The sequence below is a fragment of the Sceloporus occidentalis genome, unplaced genomic scaffold (genome assembly GCF_023333645.1).
Source record: "Sceloporus occidentalis isolate IW3139 unplaced genomic scaffold, rSceOcc1.0.p SCAF_5, whole genome shotgun sequence".
NCBI classification, from domain to species: domain Eukaryota; kingdom Metazoa; phylum Chordata; class Lepidosauria; order Squamata; family Phrynosomatidae; genus Sceloporus; species Sceloporus occidentalis.
In genome coordinates, this window is record NW_028316985.1 from 18,081,855 (window position 1) to 18,108,843 (window position 26,989).

Consider the following 26,989-nt stretch of genomic DNA (forward strand, 5'->3'; position numbering starts at 1 on the left):
CCAAGCTGGTGCATCCATGATATGCCTTGCCCCACAATCTCAACTAGGTTCATAGTACAGATGACAAACATTCTCTTTGTGTCAATGAAGAAGATTTCAACACAAAGACGTTCATATTATAAAGGCAAGGTTAAACAAAAATGTATTAACCTTTGTCAAATTGACCAAAATTGTCTTCAGTGTTAAGAGAGGCATAAACATTTTTAACTCTTCAAATTACTCGAGATTCTGAAAATACTGGAAAAGCAAGCAGATTCTACTTCCTCCAGGATATGCACATTTTATACCTAAGATACTGAGCTTCTCAATGGTTTATGTGTGGTCCCATATCTATGTTTTGGATAGTATTGGGCAGTATGGTTGTGGAATAAAAAACGGACCTCTTCAAATCTCAATCTTAATGTCTTCTGTGGTTACTTACACACAGAAAGAAGAAGCAAAGCAGAAGCAAACCAACACCTCTATGACTTAGTTCCATAGTTTTTGTGGGGTTTTCAGGCTATGTGGCTGTGTAAAGTAAACTTTGTTTACTTTAAGGGTAGACTCCCAGACAACTTCAACAGGAAAGAAGAAACCTTTAAAGTAAACAAAGTTTGGCTACCAGTCCTGAAAAACACCAATGACCCAGCATGTGAAAACCACCCAGGGTCAGGGGTTTTCCCAGAAGACAATGGATCACTAATTAAATAGACACAAATCCTCCTTGCATATCCTTCCACCCTGAGGCCTTGTCATTCAATAACAGAACAACACACAGATTAACATGCAAATCACATCTTCTCAACCAAGGGTCACACAGTATATACACCCCATTCACTTCCATGTCAGCATTCTCTGAAGATGCCACCCACAGATGCTGGTGAAATGTCAGGAATAAACTCTTCTAGAACATGGCCACATAGCCCAAAAGCCCCACAAAAAAACTATGGATGCCGGCTGTGAAAGCCTTTGACTTCACACCTCTATAACTTTTTATTGGCTCATGAACCACTAAGGGAGACAGGGAATGTTACACCTTGTTTAATCAATGCACAGGTCCCTTATCTTCAAGCTGCATGTATGGCTTACATAAGAGGACAGGGAACATTCCTTGTCTTTGAGCACTATGCCAGAAGCTGCTGCAAAGATAAGAAATTTCAGCCAGTTGACTAAATAGATGGATGATGCTTCCTGCACTATATTAAGTATTGTTCAGAGGACTGGCGTTGCCTTGCAGCCTTCAGTGTAGGGCTATGCTCCCTTCTTTCCAACTCCTGCACAGTAGGTGAACTTTACCCATGTTCAGAGACCTTCCCTGAATCTTCACAGCACACACAAAGAACTGCAAAATTGTGGTACAGGTTGAGTCTGCCATATCCAAATTGCTTGGGACCAGAGATGTTTTGGATTTTTAAAAATATTAGTATACCTGTATTTGCACAATGAGATACCCTGGAGATGGGACCCAAGCCTAAATACTAAATTCATTAATGAATTACACCTTATATACATAGCCTGACAGTAAAATTATACAATATTTTAAATAATTTTGGGCATGAAACAAAGTTTGTGTACATTGAACCATCAGAAAACACAGATGTCACTATCTTAGCCAACAATGAAAAAACTTTTGGTTTTTGAAATAATTTAGGATTTTGAAGTATGTGTGTTTTAGTCAAGCTTTTAACTTTTGTATATTTTTATGTAACTTTATTTTGTTTTAGATGATTTTAATTTTTATTGTAATTTTTAAAAAAATTTTTTTAAAATCTGTGAGCTGCCTTGGGTCCCTTCTGGGAGAAAGGTGGCATATAAATGAAATAAATGAAGTAATCAATCAATCAATCAATCAATCCATCCATCATTCAGCCAACCAACCAACCAATCAATCATTCTCTTTGAAACAACCTAGAATAGAGATAAGCCAAAAATAGATTAGGATAAATTTGGTACCTCTGTACCATGCAGTAGCTTAATAAAGGTTTGATTTCCAACCAGAATTCTCTCTCTTTCTCTCAATTCTTTCTCTCCATTCTGAGACTGAGACAACCCCTCCTAAACTGAGCATTTACCAATCTTTACCATCTTCACAATCCTTTATTTTTAGAGTATGTTTGTCTTACTGAGCTACTTGGAGCACTTGGCTCCACAGTGGAACCTGGGAACTTAGTAAAACATATACATGTGTGCATGCATACTTATACATATACACACAGGCATACATATCTGCACACACAAGCTTCAGTCCTGGACCCTGCACACCCTGGTTTAACTAAGAAGTGATCAGGTTCACTTTTGTCCACTACAGAACTGCATATCTTTGTCCATGTGCCAAATAATAAGTTGAATCACCTTTCTGCTGACCACAATCCTATAAAGTATACTCTTACAATCAATTGCTGTATGATGAGACAACACTTATGTAGATGCCATTGATTAATGGACCTTACTGTAATTGGGACTAAAACTTGGATTTAGGCTATAGATCTCTGAGATGTTCTTCAAAGACTCTTTTCTTTCCTGCTTTTCAGTACAATATCCTGTAGAGTACAGCAAGCATTCATTATTGCTCTGGCAAAGTGTGTGTGTGTGTGTGTGTGTGTGTGTGTGTGTGTGTGTGTGTGTATTCCTTCCAAGAAAAAAATTCATGCATATCATGCAACTTCAGTTTGCCAACTCTGATGATATAATAAATTTATAATCTTTAAGGTACTATAGGACTCTGTTGTTTTGTGTAGTGCAGGATTACAGTGTGGATACAATGAAGTAAAATGAAATTTAAAAAATGAAATTAAAAAACCACAGTATGCTAGGCCTTTATGGACAAACACACAATGGTTGCCTATAGGATACAATAAATGCAGTGATGACTGAAAACCTGCACTATTCCCTTGTGCTTGTAACAATTGCTCATACACACAAGCAATTCCAAAAAGCCAGATGGTGAATCACAATGAAAATGAGAGCTAATAGACTTTTGCTTGACAGACACAGAAACAACTGGGCTCCATCTCTACCATGTGTTATTGCTTTGGTTATGTTAAGGCTTACCATCTGGGCTTCAACATTAGAAAGCTTCTTTCCCCCACCTTTCCTATCTCTTCACTATGATTGAGGAGCAATTCCTGTTGCCATGTATATCTGTCCTTAGTAACACATTTGTCTATTTTGCCAGCTGACCCCCCCCACTCATTTGCGATCATGTAACACTCAATGTGGTAGCCATTTTCTGTTTATGTATTAATTCAGACATATATATTATAAATAATAGTTCAAACCTCTAAATTCCTAATCTAATTTTAATTGTGGTTTTTTAATAGTTTTATATTGCATTTCAATGTTGTATTTGGTAAGTAAGTTACTCAGAGAATTTATGGGACTGCAATATTTACAAATGATTATACAAGTGAAACCACTACTAATAAGGTCCGATGGCTACAGAACTGAAGACTACTAGTACTAAATGGGACTGATTTCTTGTGGGTGGGCAGAGCAGCCAAGATCAACCTTCAACTTGGCTCCCGCTCTGATAGCCTTGGTTGAAGAGCGGGGTAAATAATAATAATAATAATAATAATGTTGCTAGCAAATGGGCTACTGTTCCAATAGATCTAGCCAAAGCTTAAAACCCTCTTACATACAGATATGTAGCTATTTTAACAGATAAAACAAAACATACAAGGATTGTCTAAATAAATTATAAAAACCCAATTTCACTCAGCACACAATTGAAATTGACTAAACAACTTGCCAACTGTCAAAAGGGTCAGGATCCAAACCTTCTGAACTGGGGATTATCCCTACGGATATGAGAAAATGCAGTGCCTCAAGTCCCATTGTTCCTAATGGCAGTGTGACATGTGTGTGGCCACATGCATGCACTATCACTGGGGACAACAGGGCTTGCTGTACATGGATGCTTAAATCTGTAGATTGCAAGCCCCCGGACAGTGACCCCCACTGTAATATCAATAGTTTGGAGCAGCTTCGATCACCTGAGGCTGGTATGTCAGCTAGACCCCTATCTTGTTTCATTTATCCATGCCATGGTAACTTCCCGATGGGATTATTGTATGTGGGACTGCTATTGAAAACTGGATGTAAACTTCAATTAGTTCAAAATATAGCTACAAGGCAACTAATTGTGACTGGACAAGAGGTGCATCATCATCATCAGTGTTTCATCATTTCCCCTAATTCCACCTTCCAGTTCAAGGTGGTTGTTGGGCCTTAGATGTGAACCTGTTTCCACATGTACATACCCTAAAGATCTTTTTCAAAGGCTGTACATCATTCCTGTCAAATAAGGTGAAGTGACTGGTGTATAGGAAAAGGGCTTTTTCTGTCGTGGTGCTTTGCTTGTTGAAACCCTCCTTCCTGAGGCTTTCCTGGAAGCTATACTAGTGCCACTACAATGCCAGATGAAGATTCTTTTAGAACCCCAGACCTTTGAATATACGACAGCTTTAATGAGCTCTTAATTTCTTAAGAATGTTTTCTTTCTACATTTATAATTTTTTTTAATATATTGTAATTATTTTCCTGGCAAAGAATTTTAAATTGTTTTATTGCTTGAGAGCTGTCCTGTGAACTTTGTTATAGGGTGGCTTACAGATACCATTTTCCCTATGAATTGAAATAAATAAATAAATAGATAAATAATAATAATAATAATAATAATAATAAATTTTTATTTATATAACACCCTGTGGCGAACCAATCTGGGCGGTTTACAACATTAAAATAACATACAGCATAAAAACAATGTATTTCCCTCCCCCCTTAAAAAGTTATTAAACTGCATATCTAAATTAAAACCACAATAACTAGTTAGAACAACAATAAATTAAACAAAATAATACCAACCGATAACCACTGCAACTTCAATTCTAAAGAAAAGAAAAGGAGGCTTTGGAGACATTACTGGGGAGGGGGGAGATCCTGAGATCCTGAGGCTGGGATATTTTAGTCTGGGAAGGCCTGCCTGAAGAGATCCGTCCTGACAGCCTTTTTGAAGCTGTCCAAAGATGTTAATTGACGGATCTCGTCCGGCAGGTCGTTCCAGAGCCTGGGGGCGACAACAGAGAAAGCCCTCTGGGAGGTCGCCGCAAGCCTCGATTTTTGAGGCTGCAACAAGTTCCTCCCAGAGGACCGGAGAGCGCGGGGAGGATTGTATGGGAAGAGGCGGTCTCTGAGATAGCTTGGACCCAAGCCATTTAGGGTTTTAAAAGAATTACTGCTGTTTTAAATTCAGAGAATGTATCCACTTGACAAATCTCCTCTGGCAGGACATTCCACAATCCAAGGGTGGCCAAATAATATGTCCTCTGGGTAACAGTTGTCAGTCTACTTTTGGCTGACTGAAGAAAATGTCCTCCAGAGGACCTGTACAAATATATATGAATAAACAAACAATGATACCTCTCATCTATCCAACGCTGTAGTAAGAAATGAAATTCAAGGAAGGGATTATTTATGCAAAGGGATGCAAAAAAGCTTTATTTGCCCTTATTTGGGGATCCTGTATAGGAACAAATAAACTATCTTTCTCCTCCAATGTACTCCATTAAAAAGTAAAAGGAAACTATACCTTGTGATTTTAAAGATTCTCAGTAGTCGCACACATCTCAGCACTGAGATACCCAGAGGTGACATAATCTTTGTTTCCACCAATATGGTCTCCAAGATTCCACCACAGACAATGAAACAGTCAAAGCGGTTGAAGAGAGACACAAAGTATGCTTGGAGACCCAGGCTGTACATCTTCAGCAGCATCTCAGCCGTGAAAAGAGCCAGCAGTACCTTATTGGCAGTGTCTCATAAAGATAAAGAGACAAGTAATGATCATTATTATGACACTGACAGACTACAGCAGCAGAAAGACTGTAAGAATAACATCAAGAATCTTAATAAATAAATACATATTGAATTAGGTTATATTCCTTGGAACTACTCTCTTTAGGTTTTAGGTTTTTTTTTTAGATCTCAAGTAATTGTGAAAAGGGGTTCACAGCATTCATCTGGCTTCCATTCTGGGTTTTCTTCACTATTTAACCCACTCTGTTCTGGATTAAGAAAAATGTACAGCTGCTCTTTAACTCACTTCTTTTGTTTTCTGATCACTGGGGTGAGAGACACATTTCAGATAAGAATCAGAATAACACTTCACGCTCACATTCCTGTTTGATGGGGGGCAGTGTTACCAGTATAGTGGCACACTGCTTTTCCACCTGAAACCATTTCTCCCATTTTTTTTCATGCTGTTTTATGGCTGCTGTCACACTGCAGAATTAATGTAATTTGACACCATTTTAACTGTCATAGCTCCACTCTATGGAATTCTGGGATTTTTAGTTTGCTGTGGCACCAGAGCTTTCTGTCAGAGAAGGCTAGATATCTCACAAAACTATGAGTCCCAGAATTCCATAGCACTGAGCCATGGCAGTTAAAGTGGTGTCAAACTGCAGTGTAATTCTGCAGTGTAGATGTAGCCTCAATCCTGACCCAAGGATGTGAGTTGGTTTAACTAAAAGTAAAACAGGCCCATGCTACTTTCAGACCAGGTGACTGATCACCTGGATGTTTTTGTTTCATCTCTTAGATCCTTATGTCAATGTCTAATTTTTTAATGAAAGGTAAGAATGCATCATTGTGCCAAATGCATTTCTTATCTTGTAAGCATCTTTCTTTTCAATATGTTAAGTTAGGGGACAAGAATAGACTCTCTCTAGCCATGGTGAAGACATAAAGGAATCACATCATATCTGGTCAGGTGAAATCAGATGTACCAGATTCAGATATTTGACCATTTCTGTTCTAAAACCCACATGTGCAAGAGAACCTTACATGATGGTAAGAACCAAGCCTTAGTATGTAATGCCTTTTGCCAGTAGTCTCCTGTCATAGAGAGCATAGACTCAATGGCCTATGAGGCCCTTTCTAACTCTATGATTCTAAGAAACTAATAATGATTCTTTGACTGTGGATTGTTGCTGTGTTGTTAGAACATTGGACTGATAATACTGGGGTCTCAGTATCTATTCATATTTTTAATTCCCACACTAGCAGAACATACAGGATAAAGTAGACTAAGATGGTATAGTGTCCTTTCTTTAACAAACAAAAGAACTGTACAATTGTACAATAATGGTACAATATACAAACATGCACTGATTTATGTGTATTCCATGTAAAATGATAGAAAAAGTATTTGCCATTTTGTAATTAATAATTTCTAGAATGTACACAGTCAAATGATTTTACTTTATGTACACATAGTTTATGTACAATCATAAAAATAATTTTAATTAATTGCAAATGCCTGCACCCACTCGGCAACAAAAGTAAACAAACAAACAAAAAACAGAACCTTCTGTCTCATCTTACCTTGGACTTCAGTGAGCCAGTCTGGTTGGTTGTAATGTTCAGAGGCAATGGTGAGGGTATTGAGAAAAACAAGGAAGATCACAAGCCAGTAGAACACGCTGGATTTGACAGCAGCTCGACATTTCCGTCTGCAGAACCGATTCCATCTGCGCCAGTAACGGCTGCAAAAAGGGAATGAAAGGGAAATCCTCAGTGGGCAAAATGGGACTCAATCTATTATTATTGCTGCATAGACCAAACCCCTCAGATATGACTTAGGACCCCAACAATTTATTTGAAGTTACTGGAAACTGGATCAATATCATATACAAGCATATTCCATATTTATCTAAATGTGCAAGGAAAGAGATAAAAGAAGACACTGTAATTCAATGTAGTTGTCCAATAGTTCAGAAAAGTTATACAAGACTCTCTTATAGAAGACTATCTCTATAACACAGTTTCATTTTTTAATTTCTTAAAATTAGAGGTGTCTGATCAGACTGTTTTCTGAATTGTGTCCCTTGGTTTTAGAGCTATATTAAAGAGAAGTTTTAATTAGTTTTTAGGGTGTTTGGTGTATCTATGCCTACATGCCCACACTACCTACACATACAAATGTCCCTTTCTTTAACTAGCAGAAGCTTACAATTTGGATTTGTACAGAACTACTACAACATAAACAGTGGTTCTGTAAGCTTACAGTACTGATCAAAATATCACATTTTTAACCTATCTTGTTCATTCATTGTAGATAGGCTTTTATGCTAAAAAATAGGAAGTCACTGGTAGAGGGTATGAAGCCATATTTCTATCTATCAGTAACCACAAATTTCCTCTTGTCCTTTCTTTTCCTCCAAAATAGTACTATCTGAATTACTGAATAACAACAGATGTTGCCATTGTCCACAGATGTCAAATGAGTTGGCCTTTTCTTGTTCTTATAATACATATAATTGTCCCAATTCAGAATTTCCTGATGAAGTTTTCTGTCTGCCTCAGGTATGGAAAATATTCGAGGCCCAAGAACTGCTTGTGTAAATCACTGGACCCCAGAAGGCTGCCCCCAACTCATTTTTAGAAGAAAATGTTTTATTGATTTATTTTTAATTTTTTTTAAAACCACCACTTTATGATATTTTTGTCCACTTCCAGGCTGTTTTAGACCCAGAAGAGGACTTACTCTGTTCTGAAGTGAACAAGACATGAACCAGTAGATTCCAGACAAATTCCACCAACCAAACTTCCTTGTTCAACTTCCTTGTCCAAAATTATTTTCAACAAGTACAGCAGCAATGTTAGGAGTTTTCTCTCTTGAACCCAGAGCTACACATAGCATTTGTTGAGAGTGTGAGGGAAATGTCACATTATGATTTGCTTTCCTGGAATATACAGCCCCTCACAAGTGTCACAGTGATTACGGAGGGTAATTACTAACCAAACAGAGTATTTAAAGCTAATTACACATCTCCCACTCTTCAGAATTTAACTTGCTTAGCAACCAGTTTCCAAGAAACATTTGGCTCTTAGATAATAAGTCTAATGGGCTTGGGAATTGTTTTTCTTTTCTTCTTCCTTTTTTGGTACAATGCATGTGCAAAGTGAGATGCAGATCTGCTTTGGATATTCCTGTCCCTCTCAGTCTCTGTCCACTGAGAAGAACAAAGCACATTCAACATCAGCAAGCAGTAAAATATTATGTAATTTTCATGATCTTGTTGCAACTTCTTATCTGACCAGCTGATGGTCATCTGCATTTCTTATACTGACGTGATTACATCTTATGATTAGTGTACACTTGGGAGTACCTGTTACCTCTATATACCACACACATAAGAAGACCCATCACTTTACAGTGAAAAAGTCAAAAGGAGCAGAGTGTAATTGCAGAAAACCCAGAATATAGCAATGGGTGGCTTTGGTGTTTTGGTGTGTTTGAAGTTATTAAATTATATTGAATATTAATAAAAGTTTAATTGTATAACATTTTAAAATATAAAGCTACATATTTTATATTTATATATTCCTTGGAAATGCACAAGCTAAAGATTTACTTTGTTCTGTGCAGAGTGCATTTTCAAATAGAGACTTGGAATTACCCCGAGGAGGCAGGCTCCCACAGGTTCTTTATGGTGATGATTCCTACTCATAATGATCACTTTCTTTCTGTCCTATATGTTTTTGTAGTCATATATTGATAAAGCCCACATGGAACCTCATCTTGTCAACCACTCCAGTTTATAGTAAAGATTTGAGCCTTTAGCCAGCAGTATACCAGTTTTTCACCCTAATAAATAAGCATTTCCCATTTACAACCAGAAGACTATGGATAGCATGATTGTACTAAACCAATAATAGTAGCAAGTTAAAAAGGTTTTTTAAAATTATAATGCTTACCTAAACTTAGATTTAGATATCCGGTGCCTGCAAGAGAAAATACATTATTTCAATGTCCATTAATTTTTAAACAATCAATACAAAGTGAAAGGGCAGGGGAGAGACAGATTTAGACACACGCAGACAAAAGCTATGAAGTACTGGTTTTCTCATAAGGGATATACAGTATAGCTATCAGTGTTGTTATCAAAATATATTAGCAAATTGCATATGATCTAATTAGTTTGGTGTAACTACTTTGTGGATCATGTTGTTGTTGTGTGCCTTCAAGTCATATCCAATTTACAGTGATGAATCTATCACAGGGTCTTCTTGGTAATATTTGTTTAAAGGGAGTCTGCCTTGGTCTTCTTCTGAGGCTGAGAGAATGTGACTTGCTCAAAGTCAGCCAGTGGGTTTCCATGGCCAAGCTGGGATTCAAACCCTGGTCTCCGGAGTCATATTATAATGACCATACCACCATCTGCCATGGTCCAGGCCTCAGAGGGAGAGAAGATCGGCTGGACTTTCCCCCTTCCCCACTGCCATCCCCTTCTCTTTTTGTGTCTTGTCTCTTTAGATTGTAAGCCTGAGGGCAGGGAAATGTCTAATTAACAATTTGTAAACCGTAGGGTATAAATAAATATTATAATATTATTATTATATCTATTTGCTAAAATGTGGCGTCACGTAACTGCTAAGGACTCACCCTCTGTCCAAAAAAGAAAAAAAGAAAAAAAAAAGAGTTCTGTATATGTGATTGTGGGGATCAAATGGATGTAACATCACATGTTTTCAAAAAGCCTGCACAATGAGCAGTGGAGGTTATTTCTGATGTGAACAGATTTAGCTTCTTTAAAAGATAGTGACTGCCACTTGAAAACTGCTTATAATCCTTCATAGATAGAGTTCCTACATATGCTCAGCCATGTAAAACTGCTAGTTTGCATAGGGATAAACTCTTTGAAAACAGTTTCATGTGACTAACTGGCAGCAGGAAAAGCACCAGTATCGACTGAATTTCAAAACAAGTACCTTGTGGTCACTAGCCTTGTGATCGAGTGTGCTATCTCACAAATATGAGGAACACATGACAACAATTTATTTAATTTGCTTTTAAAACACAGTAATATACACATAGCACAGGCATGTCAAGCTGCTAACTGGAGTTGTCCAACTGTATCTCAAGCTAGAACAACCCCAAATGCATTTTATTGATTGAGGCAAAGAACGAGATGGTATTGTCCCATTTTAGATACGCAAACCAACTACTGCTGGAATCTTTCTTCAACTTTGGCACTACAGCCATGCTTTCCACTGCATCTGAAGGTAGCAAACTAAGGCCCAGTACAGACCGGCGCTTTGCATTGGCCTGGGGCTGAAATTAGGGCTCCGTAGGGCTGGGCAACCATACGCGCCCAGCCCTACTTTCGGTGCCTGTGTGCCATATTGCCACACCCCCAACCAGAAGCAGTGTCATCATGGTGCGTGAGCACCATGATGACACTGCTAAAAAGAAGCTGCCTAGAGTGGCTCCTTTTTAGGGAGTGTGTTAGTGCTGCGCCATACGGCTGGCACCAATGAGGGGGAAAAACAGGCGTGTATCCCCCTAAGGTAGGATGAATAGGGCAAACTACAGGACACTCAGCAATTTCCTACAATACCTTACTGAAAGTTCCTAGCATCTCTTGCCTGAGGGACCTCTTAATTCTGCCAAATTGGAGGATGAGGGCAATTTCAGGGTTACTGTCCCTAAATGTACTGGTAAATGTTTTTGTCCTCATGCAGACAAACTTTATTATTTCAGCTATTGCAAATGCAGAAGCTATCCAAATGACAGAAAGAGACGACAAGCAGAAGGTCCAAACATAAGCAAGGGCAAACACTTGCCTATAGTGTGACTATTAAATTAAGACAGAAAACTTGAATTAAAGAGAATGGGACCAACAGGTGATTATACTGATGATTCCAAATCAGTCGTAATCCATGAAATAACTGATTCAAGATGCAGAACCACATTCACAGAGACCCAAAATGAATCTTCCATGTGATCTGGCCAAGCACCGTGATGAAGATGCACATAGTCATTTACTATTTTTAAAACATTTATGTCTCACTTTTCCTCTGGTACTCTTGAGGGGGCTAACATGATAAAGTAAGAAACTGTCTAAAACCTTCCAATATAATAACAATATAGGCATTCACATCATTAATGAATGTGTGAACATCTGTTCTCCATTAATAAATATCTGTAAAAAATGAAATAATATGTAGAGAAAAGAAAAGAAAATACATTGGGGTAGAAATAGTTGGTCTAACACAGTAGTTCTCAAACAGTGGGGTGGGACACCTAGGGTGCACAAAAGTTGCTTGGGGTATGTGTGTGAGACTTGGTGGTCACAATTCCTCCTGCTCCTTCTCCTCCCAATTTTTTTTAATGCCTAAAATGTATACATGTGTTGAGTTAAATACTGAATTTACTTTTATAAAACTGTTCTAATTTGAATGATGTTATTTCCTTATAAAATGTTAAAATATGGATATACATGAATGTGTGAATGAAAATACTAAATAAACAAAATATTTTTATTCATATTCTATGTCGAGTCGGGGTGTGTAATGTCTGCATGCAGATGTAAAATTTTTATCACAAGGGTAAAAATCTGGAGCACCATTGCATTAATCTGCTCATTTAATATTAGGAAACTCTGTATAAAATTGTCTACCCTTTAATCAGAAAGTGTTTTAGAACAGAGTAAGTGAAATACATTGACAATGAAAAAAAAAACCCAACACAATGTATTTAACAGCATTTTAGTGTGGTTCAGTTAATTCTGTCACATACTGACTGGAATTGTGTTGGTTAGAGTAGACCCATTCAATCAACTGTTGAATCGGACTAAACAGACAGGTAAATACAATTGATTTAATGGCTCTACTCTAATCAGGATTTAAGTCTTTGAATACAATTACTCAGATTTGTAAATGATATACTCATACCCATGGAGAAAGCGGGAAAGGGCCTCAATAACTATTGAGCTATGCAGAAGAGAACTAAAACCACTAGTGGTTCCAGTGTCAGTGGGACAGTGAATTTATTATAGGTTTTAATTTGGACTTTAATGGAACTATCCAAGATGCTGAACCTATTTTCAGCATTCAAACTAACATCTAGAACAGATTCATTACCCCACTGTCATGGGAGCAGAGAAAGAAGTCATGCCAGACAAATCTGATCTCTTTTTTTGATAAAATTACCACTTTGGTAGATGAAGGGAATGCTGTGGATATAGTAGATATTGATTTCAGTAAGGCTTTTGACATGGTTCCCTATGACATTCTTGCAAACAAGCTAGTGAAATGTGGGCTAGACAAGGCAACTGTTACATGGATTTGTAATTGGTTGACTGGCCGAACCCAAAGGGTGCTCAACAATGGCTCTTTTTCATCCTGGAGAGAAGTAATCAGTGGGGTCCCACAGGATTCTGTCCTGGGGCCATGTTATTCAACATCTTTATCAATGATTTGGATGACAGAATTGGGGGCATACTTATCAAATTTGCAGATGACACCAAATTAGGAGGAGTAGCTAATACCCCAGAGGACAGGATCAAAATTCAAAATGACTCGAATGAACTAGAAGGTTGGGCCACAGCTAACAAAATGAACTTCAACAGGGAGAAATGTAAGGTACTGAACTTAGGGCAGAAAAATGAAATGAACAGATATAGAATGGGGGACACCTGGCTGAATGAAACTACGTGTGAAAGGGATCTGGGAGTCCAAGTAGACCATAAGTTGAACATGAGTCAACAGTGCGATGTGGCAGCTAATAAGGTCAATGCGATTTTAGGCTGCATCAGTAAAAGTATAGTATCTAGATCAAGGGAAGTGATTCTGCTTTGGTCAGGCCCCACCTGGAATATTGTGCCCAGTTCTGGGCACCACAATTTAAAAAGGATGTTGAAAAACTAGAATGTGTCCAAAGGAGGGCGAATAAAATGGTGAAAAGTCTGGAAGCCATGTCCTATGAGGAACAACTTAGAGAGCTGGGGATGTTTAGCCTGGAGAAGAGAAGGTTAAGAGGTGATATGATAGCCCTGTTTAAATATTTGAAGGGATGTCATACTGAGGAGGGAACAAGCTTGTTTTCAGCTGCTCCAGAGACAAGGACCCGGAGCAATGGGTGCAAGCTACAGGAAAAGAGATTCCACCTCAACATTAGGAGGAACTTCCTGACAGTAAGGGCTGTTGGACAGTGGAGCACACTCCTTCCTCGGAGTGTAGTGCAGTCTCCTTCCTTGGAGGTCTTTAAGCAGAGGCTGGATGGCCATCTGTTGGGGATGCTTTGATTGAGAGTTCCTGCAGGGCAGGGGGTTGGACTGGATGGCCCTTGCAGTCTCTTCCAACTCTATAATTCTATGATTCTACCACTGATAAAAAAAAAGTTGGCTCCATTTTTTTTCTTGCCCAAAGTAGACAACAGATCACTGAACTTTAAAAGGATCATCAAAACCATCAGCATTTCAGAAGACCTCGAAACAGCAAACTGATCCAGCAAATTTCTCCACTGGCTTGTAATGCCAGTGGATAAATTAAGCATTATTTATTTGCCTTTTACCAAAGTGTCTGAGTGGCATTTTGAAGAATGCTTTATTTAATTAAGCTAACAGATGTGGCAGTTGTTCCACTCCTCAAGCATGTAATAATTTTATCTCTGGTGCTTTTGAAGTTGCAGCAAAACATTTCTAAAACTCTAACATATTACCTAATAACATCCTGTCCTCTTTTCTACTTCACATCTTTTATGGAAGAAATTACTTGACAAAACTATTGGATATAGCAGCAATAGCATAGTCCCTTTTTGGAGGGGTGGTGGTGGTCTTCAGAACCTGCACCTTGCAAGATCCACATTCTACTCCTGCCAACAATCCTACTGATCCACTTGGAAAGTACTTCTTTACACAGCACACCATTCAGTGAATTTGCTGCTACAACATATGGTGATGGCTACTGGTCTATAAGACTTCACAGAGATTAGAAAAATTAATAGAAGATATCCATGCATGTTAGTTGTAATGCTTGTTGAGATTGTTATGTGTCTTCTAGTCATTTCCAACATATGGTCACCCTAAGGCAAACCTATCATGGGGATTTCTGGGGCTCAAAGTGTGTGACTCTCTCAAGGTGTGTGTTTCCATGACCAAGGGGGGAAATTGAACCCTGGTCTCCAGAGTTGTAGTCCAACACTCAAACCACTACACCATGCCTGCTCATTATATACATAAAACATAATGCTTACATACAATTTAAAAGTTCAGAAGTACTACATCTCTGATTACCAGTTTTTCATAGCAGGGATGAAGATATTTTGCTATGCCACTTTTCCCTACTCCACATACAAACTGGGCTGCCTGCTGAATACTGAGAATGCAATAGCATTCATTTGCACAGTAGTGGGCAGCAGGTCATAGTAAGGGAATAGAACAGTCTGTATTGCCAACATACGGCTTTGTACAACAGCAGGGGAATGGCTAGAAGGTATAAAGGGAACACCTGAGGGGCTGTTGTTGCTATCCTACCAGTATCTCTTGCAAACCTTGAAAGTAACTAATTACAAATACATACTGTAGTTAATCAGAATCAGTTTCCTTTTCCAAATACGAAGATATACTTATATTATGGTTGTAATTTAACAAAGGGTAACTTAACTCCTTTTGTGGTATAACTATAAGCCGCTGTTTTATCTACTTTTATTTTTATAAGGGTGTGCTGAATAATATTGGAGAGATATCTCACGGTTTAAATGCTATTTTTGACTCTGGACTTAATCACCCTACCACAACTAGTAAAATGTGGAAAATTAGTTCTTCTGCATTTGGGAACCTCCTAATGTTTATTCTGAGAGGAATTCTCGTCTTCTGCCCCAAAGTCCTGCCTTGAAGACAAAAGTGAAAACAGAGACCATCAGTGACTTTTCTCAGGTCAGATGCATATATCAGAAACATGCATTAATCCTTAGGAAACTGATAATAGCAGGAGGTTGAAAAATTCATAAAACTTAAATTATTCCATCATTTTAAACCTAGAAGATAATGCTACATCTAAGCTGTCATTTACTTATTTATTTCAGTTGAAAATTTTGAATGTTCATGATCACAAGCCAAATACTGAATATATGTCACCATTCTCATAAACAGCTGGAAATGGGATTAAATTAATGGGGCTTTCAGTTGTTTTTTAAATTTAATACATCCTTTTCTTCCACATGCCTGCAGTTGGTGTCCTCTGCTTTTATGTGAACTATGAATAGATCAAAATCTGCATAGTTTGCATAATAACTGAAATTATCTCATGGTAGGGGGAAGTGGAGAAGGTATGGTCTGCCATATGAGCCAAGATGTATTTCACACTGTATATAGCGGTGCAAGTAAATAAAGAAAATTTGGCATAAGGTGCTCTTTTCAAGATTTCCATTGCTTATTAACCCACAAATATTGTAGTATCAGCAAATCTTACAAAGGGCAGTAATCAGCTTCTTCCTGTGTCTTAAAACGTGGATGCTGAGTGCTTCAATGGCATGCAGAAATTGTTCTACCAACCAGCTGAACACAAGATAAGCTGCCATGGAAATAGACTGAAAGACTGGTAGATGTTACTGCTGCTGAAAGAGCATTTTCATTATTTAAAAGGTTTTCAGGATGTAGCATTTTCAACTGAATAGCCTCCTCCCAACCCTGAGATTGTATTGTTTTGAGCTCCCACTATGAAAGTCAATTGGACTGTCCTCTTTGCAAAGGAAGATTTCAGACAAAGCAGAAATGCTTAAGAACTGACTAATCCATTTCGAGGTGGCCATGCTGAGTCACATATTATGAAGCTCTACTTCTTCAGCATTGTATTGTGTCTTCCTTAAATGGGAGTTCAGCAAATATATTGCATTCATCTATTCATTAAAAAAAGACAATAGACATTTCAAAGGCCACTTCTATTAGGCTGACCTTAATTATAAGCCTTTGGGGGAAAAAATCCAGGAACCTGTGCAGAGCTGCCTCAAAGCTTAGATGAGACCTCAATGTTGGACCACCTCCCACCCTCCCAGTCAGTTTAGCAGATGGCAGTTCTCCTCCAGTTTGCATCCCTCCAACTGGTGTTAGGTGGTCACCATTTTAATTTTACCATTTTGCCTGAGACATAGCCTCTGCCTAGGATACTGTGGATCAGTTCATTTATTCAGCTACAAAGGATATATGAATGTAAGGCAGAGACATCAAATTATGTACATTAATGTGTGAACCAGGTCTAAAACTTGTAAAGATTTAAATAAAAATGTCAAATCCTTTTCTGAAGAATTTCTCTATATACTGAGAATTATTGCTAGTCTATGAACACAGCTGGCCTAATAAAAGGTATTATTATGCATAATTTTGGATTCTATCTATTTAAGGCAGTTTCATTTGCAAAGAAGCTTGCCAGCTCTTGGCTTGAAAGCAGACCTTGTTATTTTTAGTAGCTGTATGTATAATTGCCATTGGCCCTCTTCCCATGGCTTAACCTTTCCTTATTTTTTTTTGCATTAATATTTATTTCTTCCTAATAATTAACAATGTGTTGTTTGCTGCACACCCCAACAACTACAGTAAATTTTTGTTTTTCAGACAGCAATCTGAAGTGACCCTATGTTCCTAGTTTGGAACCTGATAAAATTTTTCATGAAATGTTAATTTTTTGTCTTATGGAGACAGTTCTGTCCCTGGTGCCTCTATTCTTCACACTAATTTGCACTCAGAATAGAACTGGCCCATCTTCTTCTTTTGATCAATGGTACTAAATGTTCAATGGACAAATCAGAATGACTTATATTAACATTACTTTTTTAAAAAAACAATTTTAGGTGGCTTTAATGCAAGCAATTCCATAAAGATTTTTCTCCCACTTGGAACCAGAAATTCTACCAAATTGTCTCCTAAAATATGAGCCTCAAGCCATGCATAAACTTGATTGGAACTTTCTTCCCCAGGAGGAAAATCTTTCTAAGGAACTCTCAAAGGGGAAAGCAACTCTCTTGTGCCCTCAATCCAAGTGACAGCCCAGTGAGACCAGGTTGCTAGAAAAAGCCAAATGCTGGTAAGCCTTTCTAGGAAGCAGGAATTTTCTGGATATTACAGTCTTCATTTGGAATGTGTCAAAAATAGATAAACATGGTTTTTCCTCTCCTTCACGCTACTCTGCCTACTGCTGGTACGATGTCTCCTGGATTTCTAAGGGACAGACTATCTCCTTCTGAGACCTGCATGAATGGTTCTCCTGAGGGCTCTGTTGTTCTGTTGCTCTGTTGACCAGAGATAAATAACAGTGGAATAAGCTCCCTCAAGAATTATGAAAGGCCTTCACTTTCTAAGAGTTCAGAAAAAGTATTAAGACACATAGATCAATAGATAGATAAATGTCAGAAGGCCAATTTACAGAGCAAACATGCATATGCTAGGAAATTCCATGGAGAGTGCAATACAGATGTTCAGACAATTGCCCCTCCAGAATAACACTGGGGGAAGGAGAAGGGCATAATGCCATGTGAACTAGCCTTGCTTCCTACTCTTGACTTTCACCATGGCTAAAACCACATGCGTATATAACATTCCAACATATGTTGGAAATACCTCTGTACCATCTGTATATTTGGCTGACATGAAAAAGGGCTGGTTACTGCTCTATATATTCAGAGCTCTTCCATACAATCAGGAATATACTCTGCATATTTATGTGAACACATATGAAAAGTTCTGTCCTATATATAGTTGGCCCTCTGTATCCACTTTTTCAATCCAAGGATTCAACCATCCACAGCTTGAAAACACACACACACACACACTCTTCCAAGAAATAAAAGTTACTTTTGCCATTTTGTATAAGAGATACCATTTTATTACTGTGTCACTGTGTTAAATGGGACTTGGGCATCCATGGATTTTGGTATCCATGTAGGGTGAGGGCTTGAAACCAAACCTTTGCAGATATCAAGGGTCCCCTGTAGTACGAATGCATAGACAACAGGTAAATGTTTCAACCAACCAACCAACCAACCAACCAACCAACCAACCAACCAACCAACCAACCAACTTTATTATGATTATAGATTAGTATCAAAAGCACAAAAGCAGAATATTGTAGAAAATCAGTGTTAAAAAAGAGTGTTTCCAGTGAGGGTACTATTAGAAGAAGTATTCTTGTGCTGTTACGGGAAGGGAGCAGGTCTAGAGCTGATATGATTCCCTGACTAAGGCCTGTTACAGACTGCCAAAATAAAGCTGCTTCGGGTCTCTTTGGAGGTATGCTATTTAAATGATGCATGGGTCCTAAGAGTCCGGAGGTCGCACCAAAGCCACACTCCATTCCTAAGCACTGGAGTGCAGCTTTGGTGCAGCTTCTGGATTCTTAGGATGCATGCATCATTTAAACAGCATACCTTCAAAGAGACTCGAAGCAGCTTTATTTTGGCAGTCTGTAACAGGCCATAGTCTTCATCCATACTGTAGAAATAATGGAATTTGACCCTGCTTTAATTGCCATATCTCAATGTTATGGAATTCTGGGATTTGTAGTTTTGTGAGATATTTAGCCTTTTCTATCAGAGAGCTCTGGTGCCACAACAAACTAGAAAATCCCAGGATTCCATAGGATGGACCCATGATAGTTAAAGTGATGTCAAACTGTATTATTTCTGTATTGCAGATGAGGTTGTAGTCTTTAATATGTGGAAGAGGAGTTATCTGAAGCTTCCTGGTATCTGTGGCATCCACTACCAGAAATTTCATGGCCAGGTCAAACCTCAGGAAAGAAGTGGCTTTTATGCTTTGACCCACATTATATTTTCACTGTATTTGTGCTGTTTTATTTCAGTAATTAAATATAAAGCATTACTACAGCAATTAAATATTAAGCCACCTTGAGACCCATTTGAATCAGAAAGACAGGATGTAAACAGATAGGATGAAACCTGTATTGGAAATGCTATAGATTCTGTTATTTTAGATCTAATGGAAAATGTGGTGCAGACTTCTAAATGCATCACTACATCTAGGTACCAGAGGGGAAACAGAGGTGCTATGGGGCGCCGTCGTCATATGCGAGGGTGGCGCTTTCAGACGCCCCTCGCATGTGACAAGGGCGTCTAAATGGTGGCACTCTGTACATATGGGCGCCATCATTTTGATGTGACGGACGCCTAGCGTCCACACGTCTCGGTGCGGTTGTGACACTGCAAGTGTGCCATTGGCACCTTGTGGTGTCACAACTGTGTCACAAAAAGAACCCGCTTTTTGTGGGTTCTTTTTGCTGCACAAGGGAGCCGTGCGGTTTGTCCGCTGCAGCTCCCTCGCGTAGCAAACTAGGGCGGCGGCAGACCACCCTTTTGGGCAGTCTGTATCCCGCCAGAGCAAGCATTTAAGAGCTGTAGCTTGCATCTTCGATACATAAAGGATGGGAGCGCTCTCATGAAGATATATCATTATTTCTTTTCAATTTGTAACATGTGGCACAAAGCTTTCTCCCCCTATATTTTGCCTATGTGGTATTTTCCTAGTGCAACACTGCATGTTGTTCTCAGCATGATACCATTGTACATGGGAAAGAAAAGTGTGAAGGCCATCAGTGCCCTTTTAATTTAGTTTGTGGTGTGTCTGGGCTTCTGATGGCAGTTAAGAAATATGGGCAATGAAAGTGAGAAGGTGAACTGTGTGGAGAGCAACAGAGGTCATTTTTTCATTTATTCGTTCTATGAGAAACTCTGACGCTATGGAAAAAAGAATGTTTTATTCTAGGTAATTATCTCATTCTTTAGATGTTTCTGACAAACCTAACTCTGAAATAAGGCTTTCTAGTTTAGACTTTAAGATCAACCAAGATCAACCAAGCTCAATGATGGAACAAGAAGGAGACAAGCATAAATGCAGTTGAACTTACGCCAGCCGTGCACCACAGTTTTCTCCTTCAATATCACCTCCAGCTACGTTGTCTGTGTTCACAGATTCTGTCTCACTGGTAGGCATGCTCACTGCAAGGATTAAGGGGAAAAATAGTAAATGGTCAGTAATTTATGTGCATTCATAAATTAGGAGCTACTGATGGTGGAGGCACTGGCTTAGCAAAAGGGCACAGCTACTGTTAGTTATAAAGAAGAAGGAGGATGACCAAGTGGATGGGTTCTCAAGGGAACTATTTTGATAAATTCCCACTATCAGTTTCACTGTATAGATAGTACAACAATAATTTGCATCTAATAGCCTCTATATATCTTTAAATACTCTGAGATCTGGACGGTTAAACAAATAATGCCTCTTACCTATTGTCACAATCTTTACTAGAGGCGTGCCTCTGGATCTCCCCACCTCCCAAGATAAGGTGGGTGTACCTAGGATACAGACTTCTTGGTGTTAGCAGCATGAAGGGGAATTCGCTCCATTTGAATGTTCATCTGATACTCAGTCCAGTGGACTCCAGAGACCATAGATTTGAACTGTCAACATTACCTTGCAACCTTTCTCTTTGATATTATGAAAAATTCAGAGGACTAGTAATGTAAGATGAAGAATCCACGATAGAGTCCCAGTAGGGCCATCTATAAATGAGTCACAATGTACTCCTTATTACTTGCTAAAAAGACTATCAAAGACATCATAAGGAAGAAAAACTGGAGCAGGAATGGACAAAAATATGTCCTGCAGGTTGCATATGGACCCAGGTCCATATGCGGGGGCAACTGGGGCAAAAATATTTTATTTCCAGTGGGGTGAGTAGCGGTGGTGGTGTTTGATGTGGAGGTGCAGCCCCCTAAGTCTCCTAGGGGGCTAATGCAGCCCCTAGCCTCTCACAGTTGCCCAGCCCTGAACTAGTGGCTACATACTTCAACATGGTTAAACTGTATTTGCAGAATCTTGGCGACATCCAAGTAAAATCAATTACTGATTTTCTCTGAATCATAAAGGATATATAATAAAGATTATAAAGGAAAGAAGTAGTGCTTAATCAGCAGCTTACATTCTTGCATATCAAGGCATTATTACACTCCATTAATTTTAGCTCATCTCACTGAATCATGAGCTTATCAGGAGTTTGTGATGCTTAACACATCTTATTTATCCATGATTTATTTGAAGTTGCTTGTTTAACCTGTTTGAAAGTCTCAAACATTTAACACTATCAACGTGTACTTAGAATAGACAACTTGTGGCTCTAAGGCTTTCCAAGGCTCCAGAAATATCTCATCCCATGATGCACCTCAGCCAGTTTCCCCATATGAAACACAAGGCAAAGCAAGAGCTTGGAAAGGATTTTTTTACTATGACATCCAGAATTCCTCAGCCATCATAGCCATGCTGGCTGGAGGGGATTCTGGGAGATGTAACTTTTCCAGTGTCTGCTGTAACTCACATTAAGAAGGGTGGGAATAAGGAGCCCTTTGCCCATGTTTCAACTTGTGCTGAAATGAGTTGGTAGGTAGAAATCATATTGTTGCCCATCCAGTTCAGTTCAGTATGGACCCTGTTAAAAATTAAATGCTGACAAAATGCTGTAAAATGTCAGTGTGACACTCAGATTGTAAACATGCCACATTTGGTTACTATTGCTATTATGCAGATTAATCTCAAAATCCTAGGCAATTCAGAACTGTTGTGGCAGACACCTGGCAAATATGTATATTGATAATGACATTGGTAGTTAAGAAGTTTAATCAAAATGTTGTACTGTGCTTGAAGAAGCCTAAAATCTTATTCATTAATCTCCGCAGTCAAACAGGTTACAATCCGGCTATGCAAGAGCTAAACAAACACAACAACAGGAGGGAAGTAAATATACATGACAAAAGGGCTTGGTTTGTTAATTTGTCCTTCTTTTGGGACCATGAAGATGATGTATTGGAGAAAAGGACCTAAAGCCAAGCAAAAAGGAAGAGCTGATTCCAAGTCCTGTTATAAGACTTCATCAACTTTTGGGGATCTATTAAGGAATGTCAACAATACAATTTTATGTGATAGGAAATAGAACAGAGCTCTCAAGACTATATAGGTCATTAAATCTAATTTGTACTGTAGCACGAGTTGTTCAGATTCCAACCATTCCTACCTGATACGCATCCAGCCTCACCCTAATTGCTGGCATGTGGTTAAGCATGTCATTCTGTTCCAGAAGGCTATACATTCTTAACTAGCTTGTTGCTATGGATTGTTATGGATGGATTCACACAATCTCTTTCCATTACAACATGGAGGAAAGTAGAGTCAGTGACTTTTCTTTCTGTTTCCAAGTTTTGAAAGGCCCAACAAACCTAATTCTTTAAAAAACTAGACTCCAAGGAACAGATTATAGAGTAGTCAAAGGAGTGAGCCAAAGTCGACATCAAAGTATGTATGATATAATAGAAAGTTACATCATGCTGCTAAGGCAATGGATGAAAAGGAACTGAGGTAAATGACTGGGGATCTTGGATAAATATAGGATAGGCAGAGCAACCACCAAAAATCTTGCCTAGCTATTCTAGAAGCGTGCAGTAAAACCCAATTGTGTGATTCACTGAGACCATAAAGAAGAAACATTTTTCGCTAAACACCTATGTTTTGTTAAATGCCAACCATATTGAAAACATTTTCAAGTATACGTATCTACTACTTTTGTAGAAGAGTTTCAGAAGCAAGAGAAAATGGGAGTGATTTGAGGCCTTCCATTACTGTCTACTGTTTTACTTGAAGTCATTAAGTCATGTGATTTATTCAACAATGATACACAAATGCTTTGATTATCTTGATTATAAAAATTAAATAATGTTCTATTTGACTAATGTGCTATAAGCCCTTGTTCCAATAGAGAAAAGGATTACGTTATCCATATAAAAAACCTTTGTTCCCAGTATGTGCACAGGTGTTCAGTTTATCTGTATCTATATGTCAGAAAACGGAGTGCTGTTGCTGTGAAACTAGTCTGAATTTCATTCGGAGCTGTTTGGGATGGGGACAGATAATATATGTTGAATAGTAACAAACTGTGATGTTACAAAGAGCCTACATAGCAGGGATGCAGCAAAAGATAATTATATTGCTTAATGTATGTTCCTTTGTGAGTTTTAACTCCATTATGATCTATGAGTTTCTCCTTGCAGGAATTCATGTATTTGCTGGATATTTTTTCCTCCTCTGCTTTGTAATCCTGATGTTGAAGTTGTGTCCCGCAGTTGGCTTTTTGTGTGCAGTTCAATAGACAAGATAATTGCACATTTCAAAAAACAAAAACAACAAAAAAACAGACAAAAGTGGAAGTGAAAAACCGGTAATATATAATGATTGGTTACTGTCAGAGAATGGTCAATTCATATTGAAGACAAAGATTTATTTACAAAGAGATATCATTTTCAACTGCCTTACTGCAAACAACTAAGGAAAAGATATAAAATGGGCAAAATATTATATGTTTTTTTAAAAACAAAACAACAACAGAATTTGAACTGCATCTATGTACAGATGATATTCAGCTGATTAGTAAACTGAACAGATTCTTATTAAAAATAGAAATGGAAGGTGAACAAATTAAAGATTGCACAGTAAAACTGGCTCAAAACTTTGGTTATAACATTGAATTAGAACAATATGGGAAAAACTATTGTAGTTTACCTTACATTATTACTCAAAAGAGAATTTTTATATAACAATGTACAGATGGTATTTAACTCTAGTAAAATTACTTAAAATATATAAAGGTTTTAAAAATGTGTGCTGGAAATGCAAGTATCAGGAAGGAACATTTTACTATCTCTGGCAGATGTGTGACAAGACAAGAATTTTTTGGAAACTAATGTATGGGATGATTAAGAAAAGACTTAAGGCCAAAATTTCTTTTGAACCAGAACTGTTTCTACTTCTAGGTAAAATGTCAGTATGATTTAAATATATATATATATATATATATATATATATATATATATATATATGATCACAGCAGCAAGACTATTATATATATTATATGCTTCAATGTGGAGAAATATGGAGATTCCAAAGACTGAAGACTGGCTATTAAAGATGTTTAAGTTGGCAGAAATGGACAAACTGTCTATGTTGTTGGGGAAACAATCAACAGGCAGCTTTATAAAAGATCAAGAACATTTTTTTACAGTTTCTAAGAAACGGGACAGAAGGTAACACTTGCAGATTTTGAAAATTAGTTTACTTTAGAAATGAAGCATTGGAGAGTTTGTAGTAGCTTAGGCTTAGTATTTATAACTCTGATAAGAAAGCAGAAGTGGGCAATTACATGCTGGGAATGCTTTAGCTGAAGATCCTGCATTGAGCAGGGTGTTGGTTTAGATAGCCTACAAGTTTCTTTCCAACTCTGTGATTCTGTTACTCTATGAAGAAGCAGAAAACTATGGGATAACCTGAGTGCTTTTGTGTTGTTATATGAGTTAAACATCACTTCCTCAACGTTTTGGTTTGCACACATGATCTTGAAATTACATGCCTCTTGAGGTTACATTGTTTTGTCCCTAGCTCTATTTGCCACTGACTCTATGAATTGTGAAGACTGCCTTCATCTACTCTTCAATCTACTTGCAAGTAGCTATCTTGCCCTTCACCCAATCAGCCCCACTGGGCATCAGTTACTGTACTTGGCTACTATATCCATTTTCAGTAACACAAAATATGTTTATATGACAACTCTCTCCACAATAGTCATCTAAGAAACAAAGATATACTTGTTTGATGTACAGGAAACAGCCATAATTATCCTACGATCAGAATTTGACCAAGTGGCTGCTTAAAAGACATTAAGTATAATTATTTAGGGACATAATGGAACATCTTGGAGACATTTTTGAATAGCATGAGATACAATTCTGAAAATTTTTACAAGAGGTTAATTGTAAATGGGAATTGCCATCTCATGCACAAGTACAGGATGCTGCAGAAACAACAGAAAGAGACAAACACATGCACCAACAGATTACACAAGTACCACAGTACACAGAAACGTACAAGTACACACAGAAGGTGGATACAGAGAACGTTAGAACATTACCATGAGTTTCTGTGGAGTGACTAAACCAAGCAAACTTTCCTTTCTTCTTATCAGGCAAGCGAGCTGGAGCGTTTCCTTTCACAGACAAGATGGTCAAGTACCAGGAACAAGACATCAACAGAGAACATGCAGCCAAGGACAGTCAAAAGAAAAAGAAACAAGGAACTCAGCTTACATATAGGACAGCCACCTCCATCTTTGATCATGGGGATTAAGAATGAAAAATGAAAACAAAAGTGTATGGAAAAGTAAAACATTACAACAGAGGGGGCTGTTCACATCAGATGTTCTCCTTCAGTGTTCTCCTGTTCAATACACTAAGCTGTTGAACTAAAGCCATAAATATACCTATAGAACATATCCTTGAGAGTCTAACTTCTTACTCAGGAAGGATTTCCAAATAAAGCTGGCATATGGCACCCTAATAAAGCTTACATATTTCACTCTTTCTTTTACTTAGTAATCTGTTTATTAGTTTTATACTTTATGTTTGCCTTAAAGAATGGAATTCAAGGTGGCCAATTATGTTAAAATCAAACCAAACAAATACAATGAAAAAACAAAATAGATAAAAAACAGAAGTAAAAACAGGTCAGTAAAAGAATAAACATCCAGCAATTTAAAAGTCTCTTCCACAACAACCAAATATAATTGCCTGCTTTCCAAAAGGCCAGTGGGATAAAGTAGAAAGTTCTTTAGTATGGAATCTGTAACGTGAAAGAAATATTAAACCAACCAACCCTTTCTTATGCCTTCAGTAAGGATGGGGGACCAAAAGAAGGACCTCCCTCAAAGATCCTAAAGCCTAAGCAGGCTTGTATGAGAGAATGTTGTCTTTCAAATATTAACTTTCAAAGATTAAACATGTTTGTATTCTACAGCAAATTGGCTCCTCTCTCTCTCTCTGGTATACTTTGTGGAGGATGACATGAATTATCTCTTAAAAAAAACTTTGGGTAGGTCTACACTGACCAAACTGCACTTGGAGTATTCTGACCCCAAAGATGACCCCAATTCCACCTATTACCTGGGCACATCCGAGTGACACCAGGTGACTATCCACACATGTGTCCTGCTACATCACCTGTTAGTGCCACTCCCTTTGAGGTTGAAAACAAGGTCCCCAGTGTTGATCACATGGCTGGACACTTCATTGTGACCTCAGAGGGAGCAAACTTGCACCAGTGGCAGGAACACTAGCCAGCAC

At 38.1% G+C, this 26,989-nt stretch overlaps 1 protein-coding gene across 6 annotated transcripts in view; it reads right to left on the reverse strand.

The window, feature by feature from the left end:
• LOC149311719 (voltage-dependent L-type calcium channel subunit alpha-1C-like) overlaps nt 1-26,989 on the reverse strand; it is a 487,833-nt gene that overhangs the window by 152,018 nt on the left and 308,826 nt on the right. For 5 of the 6 annotated variants that reach the window (XM_089527751.1, XM_089527750.1, XM_089527752.1 and 2 more), the window contains 4 exons: nt 20,683-20,773; nt 9,742-9,768; nt 7,366-7,526; nt 5,570-5,795 (listed from right to left, as the gene is read on the reverse strand). In XM_089527751.1, the coding sequence (XP_089383877.1) occupies nt 5,570-5,795; nt 7,366-7,526; nt 9,742-9,768; nt 20,683-20,773 (505 nt within the window). Of the gene's footprint in view, nt 1-5,569; nt 5,796-7,365; nt 7,527-9,741; nt 9,769-20,682; nt 20,774-25,782; nt 25,858-26,989 lie in introns of all 6 variants that reach the window. The other variant, XM_089527748.1, reaches the window with a different exon arrangement.